This window comes from Orbicella faveolata, unplaced genomic scaffold (assembly GCF_042242905.1).
Source record: "Orbicella faveolata isolate gen_17 unplaced genomic scaffold, um_ofav_v1 contig_3, whole genome shotgun sequence".
Lineage (NCBI taxonomy): Eukaryota > Metazoa > Cnidaria > Anthozoa > Scleractinia > Merulinidae > Orbicella > Orbicella faveolata.
The window spans coordinates 20,584,965-20,597,595 of record NW_028301558.1 but is presented as its reverse complement, the minus strand read 5'-3'; the positions used below and the strand labels follow the sequence as shown (position 1 = coordinate 20,597,595).

Genomic DNA, 12,631 nt, shown 5'->3' with positions numbered 1-12,631 from the left:
AATAAGTCATGAGGAAAACTAAGATGTCGATTAGACTCATGACCAGAGCTGAAACCTTTTGGAACCGCTCAAATAAATATAAACAGCACCTGCAAGGCTTACAAGTCATGATGAAAACGAAAAGCTCACAGCGGAAACCTTTTGGGACCGCTGAAACAAATACAAAACTATTCAATCATTGCTTACTACTTGGAAGATTTTACAATTACTCTTGTAAGTGCAAAAATCTTCGACCATCCTCAATAGAATACCTTAATCAGGTTAGATGCAATTTAAAGATAGAAAACACGTTTCAATTATTACGGGAACATAAAACGCATTCCAACAAAAGTGGCACAAAATACTCCAGTCATTATAACTCCCTGATCTCTCCTTTGAACTTTAGTTTAAACCGGCAATTTAATTGAGTGATATTTGGTCTCTCCTTTTCATTTGAACAGCTTTGATTTCTATTTCTCATGGTTATCATGGCTAGCGGTATTGTTCGTGGGCGTGCGCTCACGACAGCGACGACTAGGGCTTTCCACAAGTTGCTCGGGATTTTCCAAAAAGTTGCCTGCAATTTCTCAAAACGTTGCTCATTAAAAGTCAAAAGTTGCTTTATGTAACGAAAGTTGCTCAAAAGTTGCTCTAAAAAATTGTTGCTCTCTTCCTTTATTTGGTCTGATGCAAAAGTACAACCAAAATTAAATTTCTAAGCATTTTTGTGCAATTTTGCGGCGTAACAAGGGTTGCTAAATAGTTTTGCTCTTAATTAAAACCAAACTAGAAACTATCAGGCATACGATCGTGGTCCACGGCTTTATTCGTTGTTATTTTCAAGATTGTCTATAGGACAGGACTTTTACTACACAAAGATCTAGAAACACAGCTTTTCCTTCGAGTCGCCCACATCAGCAACATGTTTTCAACTCACGAGGTATCATCCTGGGTTCACTTGCAACGAAGGTCGCTCTACCGTAAAAACCATACAATTAGACCACCCGAGTTATAGCACATGGTCTTCGAACACGGACGACGAAATCGCGCCAACGCAGCATTCTGATACAAGAATGAAATGGATCGGACTAAAAAATAAAGGACATTTTCTTGAGGATAAAGCATTCAGCTTTGTTCTAATATGTATTTTTTCCACAGTGGCCATTAACATGGCTAAAGAAATCATTAAGCGTTTCAGCCACTTCATTCTGGTCTCTGATAATTCTGTCATTTTCTTTGAGAACAATACTGCCGTTATTGTAGTCTATGAATCACGGTACACTAAAGTCACTAAAACTTTCTTTCATCTGCATGTTTTTCTTTGCAGAGTTTCTTGAAGTGTTTTAAACATCTTGAGAATGTTTAATTTCTTTTCCTCAGGGAATGTGCTCCGTCGGCGTCTTTCCATATAACCCTGTACGATGGAGAATTTCGTTTCGTGGCTAATCATCTTATTAATTGAGGCTTCATATGTTCTAAATGCGGAACGTCCATACCCAAACCTCACTACAGCTGCAGCGTCTGCGGGTTTTGCATGCCTGGTACCTATAGCAACCGTCGTTCTTGTTGGAAATGTCCCGCAGGTAACTGTGAAGAGTTTTCTGATATATTAACTGCGTTCTATGTCTGAAAATGGCGCCAAAAACATAAAATTTTAATATGACAAAAGCCTTATGCATGATGACGTCATACTACCTAATTTCACCCCCAAGCACCAGTTTGAGAGAACAAGCATGAAAACGTTTCTGAGACAAACTCTTTAAGCCGCAAAGATAAAAAGCATAACTCGGTAAAATAAGCATGAAGGAGTCGGAACTTTGAAAAAAATCATGTGAACCATCATACTTGGACGAGATGAACTTTAACCATGCGTCGTACCCACGCATATGAGGCCTACATTTATTTAACTTTCAAGTCCCGAGCGTTGTGCCTGTAAGATGGTGGTATTCATGTGTAACGTTCAATACTACTACGTTCAAAACTACTACTACGACGACGACGACAACGACAACGACGACGACGTGTAGAATTGTTATAATTACATTGTTTTATTTTTTTCAATTACCTATGTTATCTTTGTTGAGACAATAAAAATATTACATTATCATAATAATAATAATAATTAACAATATAATAATAATCAGTTTTATTCTTTAAATCCCAGTAACTTTTTCTTTACGTGATTTATCTCTTAAAACATTCTACTTACATTTCATAAGTTATTTTTCACTGCAAAAAAATGAATTTCTATAACCTCTTTGAAAAGATTATTTCAAATTTCTGATAAAATCAATTTCTGTACAGTAATAAATAATAATACTAAAATACTAAAATCTTGCTAGTTCCTTATCGATTTCAAAGGCCCCATTATTCTAAATGTAAAGAGTAATAATAACAATAATAATAATAATAATAATAATAATAATGATAACAACAACAACAACATATGAAATGCTAGTCCTCAATCAAAATTTAAACAATAATCACCTCGTTTTCAGGAGGTTTTTATCAGGATGAAATGGGGCAACTTGACTGTAAGAATTGCAGCACGGGCTCTTACGTTCCAGAAACAGATCATCCTGGAAGAAGCGCAGCCGACTGTCGTGCATGTCCGTACGGTAAGTGACCATGCTGAATACATAGACTAATAACCAAGATATTCAAACAAGTTGTCACCAAAAGAATCGGTTAAAAAAATTCCAGGCTCAATGGTGATTTGAAGTCGTGCTGTCTGGGTTTTTCAAGTAGACGTGACAAGTAGGTATATCACTCAGCTATGAACCTACTAAGAGTTCCTTCTTGGACAAAAACTCGAGACAGTTTCCGCTTTCGCTAAATACTTGCTTTCTTTCTCTCATTAAGCAGTATCCGTCTAGGATAATTTTTTAGCGTACATGTTTGTTTTTAGCCAACATGTATTAGCCTTTTACTTCAACATTAAACTCCGTGGGGTATTGTTAGTCTTTTTAAATAAAGAATTTTTTTCCTCGAAATAGCAGGTATTCTCCTGTCTTGACAATTTTTTACCCACAATATAGGCCAATTTCGAGTTTTGTCTATTGCCACTGAAATTATCACTGAGGGGAATGGATCATAGCTCTAAGGAAATTGAACCGACAGAAGCACGACGCGACAGATGCGCCTTGCGAAAACGTCCGGAATTACATTCTTTGCGATGTCGATAAACTGGGCACGCTAACTTGAACAGAGAACTCATCAATTATGTCCCCATGTGAGGAAACGCAGTTTGTATCGCTATTAGTATAGGTAATCACTCGGTTTCGAGTTCAATTTGGAATTAATTTGCACGAGTGAGTTTTTCAAAAAGTTGAAATTGCACGACCCGCTTCGGCGAGTGTAATTTCAGCTTTTTGAAAAATTCACGAGTGCAAATTAACTCCAAATTGAACGAGAAAAGCCGTATGATTACTTATTGATAATATAAACATGAAAAAATTCGCGCGGAGGAAGTGCCGGAAGATCTTTCTTGAAGCCATTTTTTCTCATTTAAGAAACTTTCAGCACAAAATTTTCGTCATCATTTTACGTGATATCATTTTCTTAGAAAAGTTCCTATTGTCTTTCAGTCAATCATAATCCAGAACTTTTTGCACTGATGTTACACTTTTTGCACTGGTGTTACACTTGAACTGCACTGCTCTTAGCTAATCAGAATCGAGTAATTTTTTCATGTGTATTATTACTAATGAAATTCTTACATATTTAAAAACAGGTACGCAATCTAATAAGACAGCTGGTTATCGTGCATGCAGTTGTCTTCATAATTTTTACCGCTTGGATCGTTTTGGGCCCTGCACGGCTTGTCCAGATTACGGCCTTACCTGTAAAAACGATACAGCAATATTGGCACCAAATTATTTCTGGAAGTGGAACAACAAGACGACGATGGACAATTACACGAAATTCGTTGAAAACATTCACACGTTTGGACCTGAATACAATAGCAATTGCTCGATATTTCATGGGCCATTGCCCAAGCCGCTGAAATGCCCCTATCCAGGGACCTGCAACGGTGGAATTGGTTCAGCGTGTGAGGTCGGATACCAAGGTACCTTATGTGTAACTTGCTCTAACAATCACTACCTCCGATTTAACAGATGTCTGGAATGTCCAAGCATGACTGCTACAATCGTTTCATGTGTTGTAGTGATTGTGGTCTTTGCCATGCTCTTTGTGCTGATTCTCTGGGGAGACTCCAGACGCACAAGCAACGATGGTAGCCGCACTGTGGCAGATGTCATCATGTCCTGCTCCAAGATCGTGATTGGATTTTATCAAGTTGTTGTTGGCATTTTCACGGCATTGGCTGGGGTTTACTGGCCTGTAATTCTCATCTCCATGAAAAAATGGCTGAAGTTCGTTGAAGGAAACATTTTGCAGTTTGCACCACTGAGCTGCATTAATCCTTTCCTTCGACTGGACCCATTCACACAATTTACTTTGGCCATTGTTATTAACATCTTGGTCGTTTCTCTGATATTGCTCTATCTCTTCCTGAAAAAGCGACACATCAACAAGCTGGAGATTTCCATCTCCGAAAAACTGAAGAAAACCTCAGGCTTGAAGAAGTCGTGCTATCGAAATATTCTTTTATTTCTTCTTTTGTCATACCCAATCACAAGTAAGAAGATTATTGACATTCTGCCCTTGCCAGGAGTTTGCGTGAAGGTGTGCTTTAACAAAGATGGAGGTGAATGTATTTCTTTGTTGAAGGCTGATTACTCCATCCGTTGTTTTACCACTCGGCACGATATCTTCTGGCACATTGCAGCTGCCTTCGCCTTGTATCCTGCTGCCTTTCCGCTGTTGCTACTGTTTCCTATTTACAAGTACCGGAAGTGTGATCCTGACGAAGAAGAAATGGCTTTTGGCTTCAGAGTGTTTTTTGAAAATTATAAAGAGGGCTACTGGTTTTGGGAGATTGTGGAGATGTACCGAAAGCTTTTGCTAATCTCATGTATCCTTCTGTTTGAGTCCGACAGCCGCTCTCAAATTGGTTTTACCGTAATCGCAGCAAGTGTTTCTGGAATTACGTACACCATCTTTCGACCAATGAAAGGAAAATTTGAAGATCGACTACAAACGTTTGCGCTTTGGATAATCTTCTTTAATGTTTGTCTCGGTGCAATATATTCACAGCCTGACGTCAGCAGGAATAACGGAGAAAACAACTCTATGTTTATCAATGTAGTGTTTGTTGTTCTCAATGGTGCCGTGTTATTATGGTCCGTAGGTAAGTCTTCCCTCCAGCACAAAAAAAATTGAATAAAATCGGATGAAGTTTAAATAACTAAATTGAATTTGATAAAATAGGGTATAAGGGCATCGTTGTTTAGCTAAGTACTATACTACTAGAAGGAGGGATGAGATAATGTGGTACAGGTGTATACAGTTATATTGCAAACCCTCTCTTCCTCCTGTGGTTACGGCTTGATGCATGATTTCGGATTTAAAAAAAAAACTAGTCCTTATTTTCGATAGCCGTTATTGGACGGAAAATAAGTTATAATCGGTAAAATTTCATCCGGTTAGTTATTTTTATTTATTTATTTATTTATTTATTTATTTACTTATTTACTTATCTATTTCTCTATTAATTTTTGATGCTCTGCTTTAAGTTTTCAAGTGCATTTCTAGAAAGCAAACAGCTTACGTAGTGCGAGTCAAGATATCGATTAACTATTGCAAAATCATCTAAAAAATGAAATTTGGCCCTCAAAAATAAATTGGCCGCAAATTTTCTCAGTATTGAGACTAGCCGATTTTTTGAGAACTGTGCCGGTTCTTTCCAAAGTTTGCCCCATGCAGACCCCATGTATCCTTTTGTTTCGTTCTACAGTAAAACCCCAATAATCCGGTCAACAATGGGTTTCCGAAATCGGGCCGTGTGAACTTGGTGGCCGTATTATTGTGGCTCTTGAAATACGAAAATCAGTGACTGAGCTTTTGCTCGCCCCAGAATTAGTTGGCCTTAATAACGAGGTGGCCGCATGAACGGGGTGGCCGCAAGCGCTAAGCCGCGGTTCCACTGTATCAGGGACAGTCATCTTAAAACGTCTGTCATGAATTGAGGTACCAAATAAGGAGAAGCCTCAGCTGCGCAAAGGAGCATTAAGGGGAGGACTAATGGACCCTCTTCATTGAAAACACGACATTCATTTTATCTCGTCTCATTTGTTTGTCTCATCAGCAAAGGGATTGCTTTATCTGAGAGAAAACTGGAGAGCACTATCTTCCTGCCAAGTGCGACGTCACAGAAGAAATAACTACCAGCTTCTTCAATAAACCAACAGACGAGGAACTCTGCTTTGAGGACTAGAGCTACAGTGTATGTGTAGAAGACTTGCCAGTGATGGCTATTTAATGTAATATTCATAAAATTGAAATTCAGGCGTTAGTTTTGTTTTGTTGTTGTGTTTTATTGTCAGGCTAGCTAAACGTCGCACCTAAAATAGGTTTATTGCTAATTAACTGCGAAAGTTTAGTATGCATGGTGCGGATTTAATTTTTCGCTGTTATTTTCGTGTTCTGGCTAAAAAACAATCAAAGGTTTTGTAGAGAACATTACTCATATTTTTCTAGAATTTTTATGCTGCTTTTCCATTTTTCGTCCAAAAGACAGGACAATTTTTTTAAAAAAACATTGTGCAATATATAGCAGTGATATCGTTCTTGGCAACGGTTTGATTGACCATATCCAGGGATGCCTATGAGGAAATATCGTCTTTCTACCCCTGCACAATGTCTAAGGAGACAGGTGTCCTACCTTCTTGAAAGCGAGAGTTATCTGAAACGTTTACCTCTCTACTCAGAGTGGTCGCTTAAAATCTTCACTTTTTGTCTCTTAAAAAGTTTTACTTCAGGCAGTGCTTGTAGCTTTGTTCTTGGGTCATGTCCACACTACGCCGGAAAAATTTCAATACGTCCACACTACACAAGCAGCAATCACCGGTCATTTTGGATTTGTTTTTGAGGAAAACTCGGTCAGAGAAATCACGTCATTATCGTAACGCCATCGTTTTCGAAAAGTTCCGTTTTCAAAATGTTTTCCGTCCAAACATAAACGAAAAGGGGGTGTTTTCAAATTCCCTTGGTTTGTAGAGCGTTTTCGAAAAGCTCCGTTTTTGTGACGGATGAATGTGCACAGTAGGCCTAACAGTAGAAAAAAAAGCTGCGTTTTCAAATCCCACCGGCTTAGTGTGGTACGCTGCCTCAGTTAGTCTTTGTATAAATTAAGGGTGTGTTCGTTACGTTTATCTCAGTGCGCATTAAATGCGGATAGTTTAATTATTTAAACTACTCTGTAGGTGTAAACTGTAACCGTTATATAACAGTGTTATTTCAGCTGTTATATTTATGAAACCTGTGAGACAAGTAGATTATCTATTCTTTAGGAAGTTGTGCAAATTCTAGCATTCTGTCAATTATAAAATCGTGCTTGCTAATTATAACATTTGGTTAGTTATAACAGTGTGCTAATTATAACATAGTTCTGCATGTACCCCATGATCACCGTGAGAGATTTGCAGAATGCAGGCCCAGAGTTAACTTGCTATTTTGTGCTATTCCGGTTTTCTTTCTAGGAGAGTGCGCTCGACGCCTTTTCTTTAATACATATAACTTGAATAATTTCGTTAGCCGACTTTCAAATCCTGTTTATTGCTAAAAAGCACATTTTTAAATCAACAACCGAAAATTTACGGACAGATATAACGTAATTACAAAGTCCAGTGTTTTCCTGTGCAATGTATGTATAGCAAGTAGAGAGCTTTTCTATGAAACACGATTTGTTAATATAGTCTGTGACTGCTAGCGCCAGTTTCCGTGGACTCACAAGTTTTAAAATAGAACTAAAATGAGTATATTATTTGACGTCAAGATTCGTGCTTGACATTTTTACATTTACAAGCAATTTTAAGGCTGATTTTTAAAAGCTAATTTTTAAAAGTATTGTTTTTTTTTCAGTACGAATATTAGTCAACATTTGCAATCCCCTGCTCGTTTATCGTAAACAAACTCTGTGCGACCGCTTCGAATTTGCTGGTGAATAAAAGCTAAACAGCATAATATTGCCGTCTCTTGGTTCAGCTTAACTCTTGCAGATCTTTGCTTCAGAGAACTTTTCCATCGATTCCAAACGATATTCGACCTTGGCTGGGTACAGACTGAACTATCTGTCGCAATTGAAACTAATCAACAAATGTAATCAAAAACGGCCAATGAGATATCCTGTTCCCACAGTTAGCATCCCAAAGTGAAGGTGATTCAAAGACGTGTTCGTGAACAGAGCAAAGAATTATCTCAGTTGCGGTCCCCATATTATGCGGACACCCTCTATCAAATGGGCAGTTGCACAAGTACCAATTATAAAAACAACTTCTGTAAAAACAAAATATAAATCGCTGCATTTCTGTAACAAACGTAAATAACCGCGGAGAAAAAAAGAAAAAAAGAAGAAAAAAAAAAACTATCCAACAGGTCCTGTGTTGAACAAACACCTTAACCTTGACTTTGAAAAGACTTTTAAAAGCCTATATTTAACTACTAAAAGGATTTTTTGATTTTTTTTTTCCACGTTATTTTAAGTTTGCCGACAAAGTGTTGTCACAGAAATGCGGCGATTTATCATTAGATTTTGTGTTTACACAACTTATATTCTTGTTTGATTGTGTAAACCTTCACAAAGGGTCTCAATAAACCTCAATGGCCCGGGGAAGGGTTCTCCCAGAATAACTGGGTGGGGGTGTGCGGCCCGCTGAATATGATACTGGCCATATTCAGTAACTGTGACAGAACGTCCACTCGAAATTTATGACATAGGAACAAAATTTTGGTTCCTCAGCTGCTGCTTTTGTGAAATAAGGTTCATTCAAACGCTCTGCAATGGTTGTTACCATTTGTTTTGACGATTCTTTATTTTGCCTCTCTGAATCTGCAAAAGAACTCGCGCGCGAAATCCCGCCAGCTAGGCAGGCTAGAAAGGCAAATATTGAGCAGCTAAAATTCAAGTAACTTCTCATCAATAACTTGGTGGACCACCCTTTAATATATATAATTTTAGAGAACAGTCCTAAGGAAATACGCGCGCTGATTGGTTAAAAATCTTGTTTCTGTAACTCGACAGAAACACAGAACTAACACGATCTGTTGACGTAATGATGGGACGAGCAAAGAGAATTTACATTTTGATGATCAAAGTAAACAAGCTGTTTTTCTTTTTTTCGTCGCATTGTTTTCTAAAAGAAATAGAAAATATGTTCTCCTTGATTCTATTGAATTATACAAACACTCGTGAAAGTTTGGGAGAACTCGAATAAGCTGTGGAAACACTCGCCTGCGGCACGTGTTCCCACAATGTTTCTCGTTCTCCCAAACTTCCACTCGTGTCTCTAAAACTGGATAGAAACACGGTACATGTTTTCTATTTCTTAAATTTTCAACGCGACGATAGCCAAACGTTTAAATCCGGCATTAGTTTATTTCACCAAAATCGTTCGCTTACAGTTTGACTTTGATCTATGATGTGCATCGAATACGACAAAACAAGATTACAATCTGCAAATTGCAAATAGAGCCTGATACGATAACTTGCCTCGTTTGACGGCACAAGCCAATCGCAGCATGTTTGTGTCAGCCAAACATAGGAAGCCTTTCAAGAGTGTTCCTTCTCAATATCTTGGAACCGAAAGTATCACGGCATGACGTCATACAAAGAGTGCAACTTGTCATGTGCAAGAGCAAAATGGCCACAAAAAGGGGTGACTCTTCTCTGTATATTTTCCTTGCTTTCTTGCACCGTGGAATTCGTAGGAAACGTATTTGTTCGATATATAAGAAGAGAAGCAAACAAACTAATCAAGTTTTGCTCTGTAGCGAAATCTGTGGTTAACTGTTTTCTTTCAAATTCTTCTTTCAATTTCGACCACAAAAAATTACCCGGCATTGTTTACAAAGCTTGTGAGCCGCGACGCAGTCCGGAAGTTTATGTTCTTACTTTTGGGAAGTTTTCTTCCACACCACTGAGTTGTGAAACTGTCATTTTACCATTTTCAACTTGACGATTTCAACGAAAAGTCGAGAATACACGCCAAAGACACGACAATTCTACTTCCAGTTCACTTCGGTCTCTGTCTGTGCCCATGTTAAGCTCCCTGAAAGTGTTCATTGAATTGTGACAGGAAGGGCGAAACTTTGGCTCATCCTCGGTGTTAGCAAAAAAAAAATTGGTAACAACGCTATCGAGAAGTGAATTTTCGTGATGTTTACCGAGCCGGTGGAAGCCATCTTTGCTTGTAAACCTCACTTCAGTTTCAAGCTACTCCTGGCTTGTTAAAGGATGATGAAAAGGGAGATACTAGTAGCAATGTTGGACAAGAGGACTATGAGGTGATAATGTTGGATAAATTAAACAATTTCTTAAATGCAACACGTGAGAATTCAAATATGTCATCAGATGAGGATGAACCAAGTGAAGCAGATTGCATTTCAACTCAGTCGCACTTGCCATCTTTGAGTGTGAACAGCGAGACTCAGTTATTAATTCGTCCAAATGTATGGGACATCTTTGTTAGCATATGAAATCGCTTGGTCAGTATGCAAAGTTGAATCCAAATTTTATGTTTTTCTCAAAGGTAGCGTGACACTGTTCCACTCTGACTTAGTAAGCAGTAAAGAGTCTTCTACCCTCGATAATATTCTATAAAACCACAATATGGTCCGTGTCAGTGTTCCACCAAATGGGAATTGTTTCTTCCTGTCTGTTGCACCTGCAGTAATGAACAACATTATTCCAAATGTGTCAGCCAGTCATCTTGAATCACTTGGACTAATGGCTTATATTGACCGAAATGAAATGAGTTGCAAAATACGAGAGCCAACTGTACACGAGTGTATATTGACCTATAATAGGCCCATGTTTGTTAGGGTATAATTACTCTCTAGTCTCTATTACAGTTCTCCTTGTTGGACATCCAATAATCTGTCCAAGTATATATTCGACTGGAGTTTCCACAATTAATCCACTTCTGAATAAATTCTATAATTTGATCATTCTGTCGCATTTGGCAAAGCAAAAAAAAACAAACAAACAAACAAAAAACAACAACAACAACAACAACAACAAAACAAATCAAGATCAGATGCCGCGACAAAGCAGAAAGTGGTAAAACTGAACAAGCATTCGTCAAAGTGAAGTGAACTTTAATAAATATTTGGTGAATTCACCGGACGAGGTTGATGTAACCATTCACTCTTTGCTCCCGACTGGGTTATAGGGCGAAAAAAAGAAACCGGCGAGCGAAGCTGGCAAAAGTGGTCTAGGGCGAGCGGAGCGTTTCGCACTCGCCGGAAGCCCGGCACGAGCTAAGAATTGTCTTATTTGAATTTGCAGAGGTGAATATTAAAATCTTTAAAATGACAGAAGAAAGATGGAAACACTTACACAATTGTTTGTTTATTGCAATTTGTATACACATATGCGGCCACAGTTTTAAGGTTACGATATAGCTCTAGATGTGTCCAGCGACCAAGCGATGTACCGCTTCTGCTTTGAACTTTAGATACCTAAATCCTATATTCAGTTAAAGATTAGAAAGCTGGCTATCAGAATAAACGAACAATTTCAAAATAAGACTCTACATGCAAGTGTCCGAATCACTTTTCGAAAGCTACAAGTCAAAGGGAAAGTCTTCGTTCGCCTTAAATTTGGACAGCAAATACATGTACTTTAACATATAAAAAACATAAAAGTGTTTGCGAATTTTTTGTTTCGAAATACTTTTTCTTCGAGAGAAATTTTTGTACCATCACGCCACCTTTGTTTAATCGAGCAGTATTTCGAAAATGTTCTGTAAACTTCATGTTTTAATTCGCGGCATTTGGCCTCAGAGTTTCACGGCAACTTATTTTAAGCCTTAATATGTGTTCCAAGATCCGCCTCGTCTCTACCTTTCGGATCAAAATTCTCTGAGCTTACGAACTTTCTTTGCGAACTTCGCGAACTAACACACTAAACTGACAGAAAAAAAATACTTAGTCAAGAAATGTCTCGTGGAGGCCAAACTTGTTACATGGAGCGTTTTCACATGACGTTACGGCAGCCATATTGGTGTTCCAAAACAATGAAACGGCGGCCATGTTGGTGCACCAAACCAATACTGTGGGAATTGAACTCTTTTCTTATGTAAACACTTCCTTCTGTTTCAATAAATTTGCGTGGCTCCTTACCACGTGAGTGAAAACGCTCTATTAGTCGCATTCTATTCGAGTGATGTTCACTTGAATTTGTTCAATTGTTCATTACATTTTCGTTCGGCACGCACACAAAAGACACTTCAGCAGAAACTGAGGCACAAATGCAATTAGTGAAAGACAAAATTTTTGACTTCATCTTTGCATCTATCAGCTCAAAACGAAATCTACCCGCCAATTATATGCACTTTTCATCAAAAATAAGCGACATGTTGACATAATCAAGTAGCACGCCGCATGATGACCAGGAGAAAGTTTGACTGTTCGTATGTAACAGTCTCTGCCCGAGGAAAAATAACAAAAATACCTTAAGACCTGAACATGCTTGTACATGTCATTCTCTCTCACAGCACCAAACTTGTTATACTCGGCATAAGCAGTA

The 12,631-nt window shown here is 38.2% G+C and overlaps 1 protein-coding gene across 1 annotated transcript; it reads left to right on the top strand.

Moving 5' to 3' along the window:
* The first annotated feature begins 1,142 nt into the window (after positions 1-1,142).
* LOC110044289 (uncharacterized) lies at positions 1,143-6,285 on the top strand. The gene is made up of 4 exons (XM_089297388.1): positions 1,143-1,562; positions 2,478-2,597; positions 3,713-5,233; positions 6,191-6,285. The coding sequence occupies exons 1-4, from the start codon at positions 1,514-1,516 to the stop codon at positions 6,283-6,285; spliced, it is 1,785 nt and encodes a 594-aa protein (XP_089153514.1). The 5' UTR covers positions 1,143-1,513.
* Positions 6,286-12,631: the final 6,346 nt, after the last annotated feature.